The sequence below is a fragment of the Rhipicephalus sanguineus genome, chromosome 1 (genome assembly GCF_013339695.2).
Source record: "Rhipicephalus sanguineus isolate Rsan-2018 chromosome 1, BIME_Rsan_1.4, whole genome shotgun sequence".
NCBI lineage: Eukaryota > Metazoa > Arthropoda > Arachnida > Ixodida > Ixodidae > Rhipicephalus > Rhipicephalus sanguineus.
In genome coordinates, this window is record NC_051176.1 from 199,289,290 (window position 1) to 199,300,641 (window position 11,352).

Sequence of the window (11,352 nt, forward strand, 5' to 3'; positions counted from 1 at the left end):
CTAAATCAATTCATTGTTTTTCTTTAGTGTCCCTTTAAAGGGACTCTGAAACTGTTTCGACAACTTCGTACAAGCACACTGAGCTGGCCGAGCAAGTGCTTCAGATCATTAGCAGACCAGTATAATTGCCCTGCATAAAATGTGTAATTTATTATAAGGTTTTAAATATGCGCATTGCTATAGATTGCAACAGTGCTGCCAATCGTGCTTTCGGACACTCCTGCCCATGGCACAATGCATGGGTGAGCGATGGCCCACAGGCAACCGATTTTATTGGCTGTTTCACTGACATCACGGGTAATTTTTCCAACCCACAATGCAACAACCCTTGTTGCATTGTGGGCTGCAAGCATGGCGACTGGTGGCATGTCAAACTTTGACACTGTGTGCCTGCAGTGAGCAAGGCAACTGGCGAGCGAAGTGACTGCAGAGCATTGGTACACTGCATGCAAGTACACTGAGCATCAGGCTCTCATTATCTCATCGACACCACGATCCATGCATTGGTGGCCACCACTTCACCCTGGAAGTTTACCATCACGATTCCTGTAGTATTTACACTTACCAGTGAACGTTGTCAGAGATTCATGATGGTGAAGCGCTACAATGAACAGAGACTCTAGAACGTAGGGCAAAGCGCCTTGTCCTGTGTTCTTCTAAAGTGTCCATTCTTTGTAGCAATTCACCATCATGAACATGTACCAACACGCCCAAATGGCAGTCATTCTAGCTGTCAGAGAGCTTTAGATTGTCCAAAAACTTTTTAGCTTTTGCAGATTGTCATCAAACCGAAGAAAAATGTGCGAGAGGCCAGTGGCCTAGAGGTTCACAGCACCTTGTGGGCCATCTTTTTCTGTTAGCTTACCGTATATACTCATGCAATGACCACACTAATGTAAAAGCCACACCCAGAACTTTGTTAAAACAGTCATATAAAAATATATTTAAAAATTACCGTATATTAGCCGTACCCTTGAATGTTGAGAAGGTTAGCAGTGTTATTCGTTGTAAAATGCAAGAAATCCAAGACCTTTTCTTTTTTTTTTGGAAGGAGGGGGGGGTCAAAACAAGGCAGCCATGCAGAGCTTTCGACGCCTTCAGGTAGTAAAAGCACAGCCTCCGAGGTGCTGCCATTGCCAATCTGTGGGGTACCATCGTTTATTCCAGCCAGCAGGGGGCGCCCCCCACTAAAGGAATAGCCCAGAATATCCAGAGCCAGTACCTGTCACCCAGTTTGCACTTCTCATTTTTTCTTGTGAAACAGTCGCCAGTCACATGCAGTACTGAACTCGGTGCGTACCACTCTTCTCTCATTGTTCCCGTACTTCTATTCACAAGTTTGCCACGGTCATCGCTTCTGGATGGGAAAATACATGAGCTATACCACCCATTTTAAATTGAAAGTGATTGACTTTGTCAAAGAAAATGGAAAATGAGCAGCTGGTTGAAAGTTCAAGGTCAATGAAAAATGTGTGTGATGGTGGTGCTCCCCAGAAGGTGCACTCCGAAAAACAAATGCACAGTTGTGCACTTTCCAAGGCCAGCACAGCATGTTCCAGGAGACAGAAGACTCGCTTCTGCACTACGTAACAGATACGCAAAGCAACGGCTACGCAATCTCAACGGAGGTGCTGCACATGAAAGCGCTCGGCATCGCATAAGACAAAGGCATTCCAGTTACAGCATTTAAAGCCGCCAATGGATGGATCAGGTGCTTCATGAAGCGAAAGAACCTTTCTCTATGCCCTCACACAATGACGTATCAGCATCTGCCAGAGGAGTATAAAGAAAAGCTGCTCTCGTTTCAAAAATTCATGAAGAAGCACTGGGAACATGAGTACTTGCTCTCTCATAGTGGAAACGTCAAACATCGCTTTGGCTTGATGCACCTGCGAACATGACAGACCAGGCGAAAGGAAAAAACAGCATCCATATTCTCACAATGGGGGCAAAAAGACAGTGATTTGCCATTATGCTTTGCATCCCTTAGAATTGCCGTAAACTACCCCCTTACATTGTTGTTGCCCACTGAGTCATTCCCTAATGTCATATTCGTTACAGCACAAGAAAAAGGTTGGACGACTGATGAGCTGGTGAGAGACTGGATGTGCATTTGGGAGAAGCAGCCAGGTGCAAATCTTGACACCTGTTCCTTACTCATTCTGGGTAACCTCAGCGGACACGTGACAGAAAGTGTGTGGAAACAGCTTCGCACACGTGAAACAGACTTGGCCATCATACCCGGAGGTATGACCAACATGCTTCAGCCGCTGGATGTGTCCGTAAACCAACTAGGCCAAATTTCAGCATTAATTACAAGCTTATATGTGTGGATTTCGCCGTGCATACAGCGAGTGGATGGCAACAACCATCCACTACAAAACACAGTCTGGTCGGCTGAAGAGGGCATTCCTTGTCGATGTGTGCCACTGGATTCTCGAAGCGTGGGGTGGGATTTCCTTCAAGACAGTGAAGGAAAGCTTTAAGGTGACGGGAATCTCAAACAAACTTGATGGAATGAGGAACGACCTCATCTGGAACAGAGGCAAGCACGAGAATGCGACGAGTTCAGAGGAAGACGAGGGCGAGGAATAACATTCTTGCAACTACGTGAAAGTGTCAAAGGTTTTATTTTTTTTCTTCTCCCAGTATAACCGAGTGTACTGCAGTTCAATAAAGGCAAGTACCGGCGAAAATATTTAAGAAAAAAATGCATCTTTTCCTCCGTGTAAAAAAGAACCTGCGGCCATTACACGAGCATATATGGTAGTTCTAATGAGATTACCAAGTCTTGATAGCTGAACAGGTAAGGTAAACACGATGTCAATGCTATATCGGTTAGCAATATTGTTCAGGTTATATGACAACTTGTGCAGTATATAGGGTATGGCAACCTGCTTCCTTTCATGGCAGTGCTCTTATACTCTTTCTGCTTCGGCTTGACTCATTTTAAGTTTGTCACAAGCCATGTTGACACAACAGCTCGGATGGCCCACCGCATATAACCTGGACACTTGCTCCTGGAAGCTGATTGGCATGCCATGGTCATTTGATTCCAAGAGGACAGATTGCAGGCAAGAAAAGGCAACAGAATTTTTTACATTATAATGATCGCAAGAATACAACAGCAATGACTTAACGTAGTGTGACTGGCAATGTCAACGCATGTGTCAGAGCGAAGTTAACAAACCTTGAAATCTGAAATGCCTATCATCAGAATTCTTTTTATTGTGAAATCCAGGCCAAGTCCTCTCTTGGAAAATAATTTCAGAATGTCAACTATGGCTCTGTTGTAATCAGCAGCATTAAACAAAACTACAGAAATAGTCGTTGACACAAAAAAGAATCGTCTCAGCCATAAACAACATTCATGACATTGTTTAACAATAATGTTATCACACCAACTTGCCCAACTGTTCCAACTTTTGAAATGCCTACAGGTCTGTCTGTCTGTCTGTCTGTCTGTCTGTCTGTCTGTCTGTCTGTCTGTCTGTCTGTGCACGTGTATCCTGAAATGGTGTTGTCTGTAATAAGTATCACTAAGGCAGGTTTTCAGCACAAGCTTCATTATGCCCTTGCAACAAAGGAGTGACAAAGAGAACAGAAAACTGAAGATAGAAAAAAGAGGGAGAAAAATGCAGAAAAGAAATAATAATAAGGATCACCTGCAAAGGTATGCCTCGGTTGAGGCACGATGGTGCTAACGCTGCGTGTCTTCACACAGAGCCGGAGCATGAGGAACATGCTGGCTGACATAACAATACTCTGGACCAACAACGGGAGCTCAAAAGGACGTCCAAACCTGCAAAATGAATGTAAAATGCAGAGTGCTGCAGGTAAAGAAAGCACTGAGGCTATGAGTCCCAAGAATACATTTTTTTGAAGAACAAAGCAAAAACCTCATGCTTCTTTTTTTTCTTACAGCATGATGTCAAGACTGAACTATGATTGATTTATACGGGATAAAATTAACTTTACCTGTGATTTTATGTAACTTTTAGATGCCTATGGGCTTCGTTATGTTGCATTACCTATGAAGAAGAGTAGCCTGTGCCATCTCACAACATATATTTTTTAAAAACGCACCATAACTAGAAAACAGACAAAATGCAAAAAGTTAATTTGATATTCTACTATCACAAGGCACATAATAATAATATCTGGAGTTTAACGTCCCAAAACTCACAAGGCACAGCTGGAGAGACCTTTTCTAGGCTAACTTCCCCACCTCCCCTCTTTCTACCAATACGTCAAAAAAAATATTGACAGGATTGGCTCCTTAAAAAAAACTTCATGCTTCCATTTCATTACAATATCAAACATGGTGTAGTCCTCCCCATCAAGCATATGACATATGTAGCTAAGCATCACTATAGGGAAGTCATGCTTGCAGCAATAAACTTTGCTAAATTGTTGATTTTATCGTCAACACATCATTATTTCAGAAGTAAAAATTGCTTCACACATTCCCTAGAAGACTCAGCCAAATCTAGAATAAAAAATGACATTTGCAGTTAGAAATCACAACAAGAGCAAAACTATCGTACAAACCATGGCAACTACTAGCAGCCACCATCACAAATCACAATATGCACACTTGTACATTCATTAGCCACTAACACAGGCCGCCACTTGGTTTGTTAATGTTGTTTTCACAAATGTTGCAGGGCTTTACGTGCGAAAACCCCGGTATGATTATGAGGCCCAGCGCAGTGAGAGATTCCGGATGAATTTTGATCCCCTGGGGTTCTTTGACGTACACATAAATCTAAGTACACAGGTGTTTTTTTTATTTTGCCCCCATTGAAACGCAGTTAGCCATCGAAGAGAGGAGGCAACAATGATTACCCAATTTTGCTTATGACCTCAAAAATTTGTGACAAAAATATTAACTGCAATTGAAGCATTGTTTGGAGGACAGTGGAGAGCTGGGCTGGATGCTATAACTTGATTCATAGTATAGAAGTGCAAAAACACAGACATGTGTCTCGGTATTCTGCGTCTATGTGTCTGCGCTCCCATACCATGAAACATGGAGGAAGGAATACTGAGGAGAGGCCCTGACGTCACACTCGTGAAGCCCCCACATCGCAAACACCCGCATCGCCTCCTAGCGAAGGCGCAGCGAAACATTTCGCGATTTCCGTTGCAACGTTTGCAAGCGCATGCGCGCATCGCGAAACTTTGCAGCCTTTTTTTTTGTTTGTTTGTTTTTCGCCGTGCAAGCGGTGTAGTCGATTCACGCATGCTGCTCTTTGTGTGTTCTTTAGGAAAGCTACGCAATGCCCAGCTGTTGCGTATACCCTGTGCAAATCGCGTGTATACTGCGAGCAGTACCGGGTGTCACTTTTCATGTGTACGTATACGTTCGTTTCATTACTGATCACTAAGGCATGGTATTTGCATGCGGAGCACTCGGATGTGCGCTCTGTTGCTTCTTACTCGTTGTGTCAACTCGGAACACACGTGAAATTTTGTTTTTGGCGTCTGACGCGCCGTACATACCATGCGCTGAAGACATCGTACGTTTTAGAGGCTGTGTCGTTCAAACGACAGGGCAATAATCTTTTGTTGTTGTTATCGGACTACGTGATGTATGTATCGTGCGATGTGTGCTCGCTGCGTGCTTGTGTTGTGTGCGCACTGGAATTACAAACTTTACGTGCACGATCGCGTATACAATACAGCGGTGTCTTCTTTTCGACGTGAAGTTACGTCAACTATAGGTTGGCGTTGCGCCGAATAGCTACTGCGCTCACTCCATATACACGAGCAAAGAACCGCTAATCGGGCAAAAGATCTGGAAATCGGGCTACAAGAAAGGAAAAGAAAGGCCTAACACCCAGCAGAACGCGTAAGTCACTGCTAGGTGAGTTCGAATACGGTGAGGCAGGGGCAGAATGTTTTTGATTACGGGACGTACCGGTAATTTCTGTACTGTTGCACAAAAACACTCCTCGAAGAACTTCAGCACGCAACGCTCGGGTCTGCCGCGCACGAACGGCCTGGTAAACGTCTGCTTGCAACATTTTACTACGTGCGAACCGCACAATACGCGCTAAGTTTACGCCGGGACTACAAATCCGAACAGAAGCGAACCACCGTGGAGAGCACGCCGCGGGGCGTCTGCTGTTTTGTTTGCCCCATATCGGCTTGTTTGCCACATAAATCTGACGTCACTTCAGCCACACTTTTCGCAATGCATTGGGATACGATAGGGCCTCTCCTTAGTTTTTCCTTCCTCCATGCCATGAAAGCATCACTCAATAAGGTCACCTAGCCCTAATACACAGGGTACAAGAATTGAAGACCTTTATTTTGTACAATTCAGTAACAGTAAAAGTTAACAGGACAGCCAAGTGAATAGATCAGAAGCAGTGCACTTCTGATGGTTCCTCTTCAGTTATTATAAAAATAATGTTAATGGAATGCATGTTACTACACAAATATAGTACTAACAAATTGAAGATCAAGGAAGGAACCAAAAGACAGCAAATAAATGACTACAAGTGCTAACAGCAACTACTAAAAAAATCCTGAGAAATGCTGGAATATTGTTGTATTGAGAATATTTTATTACATGTGCTGATTAGTTTATATTTGCTTTAATGACATTTTAAAATTTTTTTCACATTTTTTCCATATCATAGTGCTTTCAGTCAATCTTATGTATAATGTGCTTTGCTTTGATACTTCCATAGTTTTATCTGCAAGACATGAGGAACCCAACCAGCACCCTCTATGAACCTGACACCTGAGAAACAGATGTAAGCCAGTCAGGTAGACTGGCGTTGCCACATGCCAGGAAAGCATATGCGGCTACCCTCCTTTTAATATGTTTTTTTTACACATGGCATAAACCTGTCTCTTCACTAGGTGGCAGCTAGGAAAGGCAGCTATTTTGGTAGGTTTGCCATGTGTTCCAGAGGTGCAGGCAACAGGTGGCAACAGACCGCACTCTAAACAGACAAACGCATGAACAGGACGTGTTCAACTGCAAAAATGCTCACCAAAAGAGTATCCTTAAAGTGTTGGCCACCAACAATGCCAGACAGACCCAGGTTGAAAAGCCATCTGTATTTCTAGTCTTCTTGATCTCTCGGTATTGTGGAATGTAAGGAACAACTCCACCAAAGATCATGGCCACCGATGCACCCCATGAGAGCCATTGGCTGATTGAAGCCATGAAGACAGTCTCGCTCAGAGACTGCACAGCCCCAAACAGACCAGCAGTGGTTACACTTGTCATGTTTCCCTGGCTTGAAGCTTGGCCAACAGGAGCAGCTGAAAACCAGAAAGAGCATCAATAAGTGGCACATCTCTCAGTGCTTCACTATGACAAATAACATGGAACCAGAAATTCTGAATACAGACAGTGGACACAGGAACAAAGGGTTTGTTCATTTGGTGTGTGTGCATGTGTGTGTTGAGATGTACTGATAGGTAAAGCCACCTGAAAAATAATATTTGAATTATAATTGCAGTCACTTATAACAGTACTACAGTGCATAAGCTTTAAAGGACAATTTCACATGTATTCATAATAATTAAACACCAACGTTCTGTCCGTTGCCTACTCTAGAGCTTGTGAACAGAAAAGTGATCTGAGAAAATAGTGCAATATAAAATGGCTAAATGATCCAAATGACTTCTAGAACATGGTTTGAAGATGCTTTAATGTTTATTTTTCTAGTGAAGTGTCATCATGTTACCTGCTATACGGTGTTATCAAAGCTATGAAATGGTGTCGTACGCCGTAATGGTAAGTCCCAGTGAGGAAAACTGTTCCAAGCTTGCATGCACATGTAATGTTTTTTGCCGCAAGTATCATGATCTCTAATACCACTTGCAGCAACATTTATTATACACAAAAAAAGCAGAAAAACCTCTGGCTGAACACAGGAGATGAGAGCATAAGCAACAAAATTAAAGTAATGATGATATACTTATATAAAACCATTAATGTGGTGCAGAGTGAAAGCAGAGAGATTACACTCAGTTTCTAACAACCTTTATAATAACTTCTGTGATTTCGCACTCACTCGAGCCAAGTATATCTAGGATCCTTTGTTTTTTGGCAAAACCCAATTAATCCATTACCCCCCATTTCACACCCCAAACAAGTTTTATGAAAATCAGGATAAACTAATTCCCCCCCCACCCAAATTCCTATTTCCACAAAGGATAATAATAAATACAACTGTTACAAAATTATTAATGCCGTCCACCTTGAGTGGGAAATTGGTCGAGGTATATTACCATTACATATGTACGAACATGGTGTATTCCTCTTTTTAGCTTAACACTCCAGCAACAACCGACATGTACAATATATCCACCACCTACGGGCCTTGAGTTGAACGACAGCTTGTTGCCTTCTTAGTAGCCTTGCTTACATGATGATGACAATGGCATGTTGCATCGCATTGCATGTATGTCACATACATGTAAACAGTGGAAATGCGCTGTGATGTGAACACAGCACTGACATTACTCTGCATCATGAACAGTAACTGTGATAACGCAAGGATTTTCCCCAATTATGATCACAAAAAGGTGGCCAATATGGCTTTTCCTACAAGCATGTAGACAAGAAACAGTAAAACGACACGACAGAAGATAAGAACAAAGGATCTGACAGGCGTAGAATGGAAACCAAAATGCTAAAAAAATCAAGATGTACATGATAATATATGTCAACAAGGGCTCGCAAGATAAGAAAAAGGATCACGCCTTTTGTGAAACAAGCTCTTGTGCACTCCTGTTTGTCCTTTCTTTTAAGTATTAATAAACACCTGCATGTCAACAAGGACTGATATAGATGAGTTAGCCATATGATTTGCAAGCAGCTTTATTTTTCATTGAATGTTTGTGTGAGTGATTTAGCTAGCTTAAATCGATTAAATATTGATTAAATAGTGTCCAAAGAGGACCACTGCTTGAGATAGTGAAACTTACGACAAAAATCCCAAACCTTGGGCCACTAGAGAATAAAAAAACAGCAAATGCTCCCATGATGCCCTTTTTAAAATTAAAAATAACACCTGACTTTTAAACCACAAGCTTCAAAAAATATAAAACCCGAGCACAAAGGATTCTAGGTATATCATTCTGCAGACCACAAAGTCGTCGAAAGTCATTGCGTAAGCTACACGCACATCAAGTTCACTCACTTCAGATCTCACTCACTTCACATTAAAGCTAGAGCTTTTCATCCCGCAACTAGGAGTGAGCAATAGTGATGCCGCATAAATGTGAGTAACTTTATAAACATTTCTTATAGTTGCCACTCAATACCTGTGTCACGGCATATCACAGTCATCTGAAGTAGTCAAAGAGATGGCCTGACATTGCACTTGCAACATCTAATGGCTGCTACTTGTTTCGAGATCAGCTGTAAATGATTGCTAAGCTTATGTATGCAGACTTACTGAGGCACATGTCAGCATGTTACCTCTTCATGACTAGCACTGGGAAGAGCATCATAACTGAGTTATCACCAGTGCTTGCTAAAATAAAAGTATAAATTACACAGCAGTATTCAGCCAACAATTTTTTTTCACTTGGCTGTGACCATCATTACAGACCTGTGTACAGGAGAGTGTTTACTTTCCTGCCACTTACCATTCCAGAACTTCCTCGAGGAATAAGTGCACGTCTTCAGTGCTGCAGGTCTTTCTCAATTGGAACGGACTGTGCTCTCAGTATAACCAGGTAGTTTAAAGCCAGTTGTAAATAATATGACAGCAGTGTCCTGTACATTGCTGCTTCAAGCCAAAGTAGTGATTCCTACTAAATAAGAGTTCTGCACAAGGCATGCAGTATTTACTTCCAGCTGTAGCCTAATGCCCATGAACTCTGTTTTGTTTTGTCCCACTGCACCAACGTGAGACATCTGTAAGCTTTGTACAATTTTCGGCCCCTCATCTATTACCAATGAGGAAAATGCTCAATTTGTCATCAAACAGTTTTGAATATTTATACCCCTCTAATCGCAATATATTGAAAAAAAATTGATGCTGCAAGCATTGTATGTTGTACAGACAAAGTGACAGGATATAGAAGAACTAGCAATAGAAACATGATCAAGAGTGAGTTGTTTGAAATATGAATATTTATAGCTTCTAACATCACTCTTTATCAGTTATATGCGTGGGCTACAAGTTTCTAAGTCGGTCCGTGTTTTGATACACTGAAAGTACAAATGCCCGCGAAACAAACATGCAACCTGCAAGTCATAAGATCGAATGCATCTCGACAACGAACATTGCAAGTGACGTTATTACTTCAAACTACCACACGCTGCGTTCGTCCTCAGCATCATATATGTCACGCAGACGTTTGCAACTGCACATCAGTCAAGCGCAGGAACGGCAAACCTGAATGCTTACAGTTATTCAACACGCGGTCCGATGTTTCACGCACTGTGTCTGTGTTTGACCTGCACGAAATGATAAGCGCTGTCCGTTAAGAAACTATGGAAGTGCTTTCCATATGATGACTAAGCTTTATGGTGATGACTAAGAGCTATAGCAGTCGACGGGACCAAGACTACAGTAGGTTGTGCAACAAACCCCCGTGCTGCCGATCATTACAGCTAGTTCGACTCGATTAACGATTGTCTTACATTAAAAAATGTATTCGTAACAGTGCAATGATTTATTTGATTGCGTGGAATATTTCCCGTTATACGAACAGACAGTTCCCTTTTACAATTCATGCGCTGCATGCTAGCCGTTAACTATATGCAGCAAAACAGGTGCGCACATGCTTGTGGATGCGTTCTACCAATGGATTTCGGGCTTCTGGTTAGATACCATGCTAAGCTGTTCAATAACTTCAGACCCGACAGCTGTTAGGATGGTAGCTTAAACACAATCGACACGTCGGCCAGGGACACAGTGGTAACAGCTGCATGTGAAGTAGCCCTCTATGGCTATTTGAAGTGATTTGGACAATAGTGCCAATTTGCCATACTTACATCTGACAATTGACACCGCTGCATCGATGTCATTGCTGACTAGGCGGACTGTATGGAGCTCCCGTCGCTCCCTTTGCGCCGCGCTTCCGCCTTTCGCTAGTGAACACGAAAGGACGTTTGAGCTGTTTCGACGGCGAGTGCAAACACCTGCTAATTCTCACGTCGTAGCTGCGCGCCTCAGGAAGAGGCGAACAAAATGAGTCCGAATCCCCTCCATTGCTGTATCGCTCATCGCCAACTGTGTAGCTTCGCGTATACGTGTGATCGTCTCTTCTCTTATACCAAGATACATGACGATACGCAATCGATTCTTCCGGCACATGCTGGTTCATACGGCTAGCGCAGCTATGTGCGACTATACGAAACCAAAA

General features: G+C 42.6%; 1 protein-coding gene across 2 annotated transcripts in view; it reads right to left on the reverse strand.

Annotated features, from left to right (window-relative positions):
- The window catches only part of LOC119405196 (solute carrier family 66 member 2), a 49,363-nt gene extending 38,138 nt beyond the window's left edge, over positions 1–11,225 (reverse strand). For both annotated transcript variants that reach the window (XM_037672018.1, XM_037672016.1), the window contains exons 1-3: positions 10,982–11,225; positions 7,011–7,284; positions 3,666–3,802 (exon numbers count right to left, since the gene is read on the reverse strand). In XM_037672018.1, the coding sequence (XP_037527946.1) occupies positions 3,666–3,802; positions 7,011–7,249 (376 nt within the window). In that variant the 5' untranslated portion in view covers positions 7,250–7,284; positions 10,982–11,225. The remainder of the gene's footprint in view (positions 1–3,665; positions 3,803–7,010; positions 7,285–10,981) is intronic.
- Between the last annotated feature and the right edge of the window lie 127 nt (positions 11,226–11,352).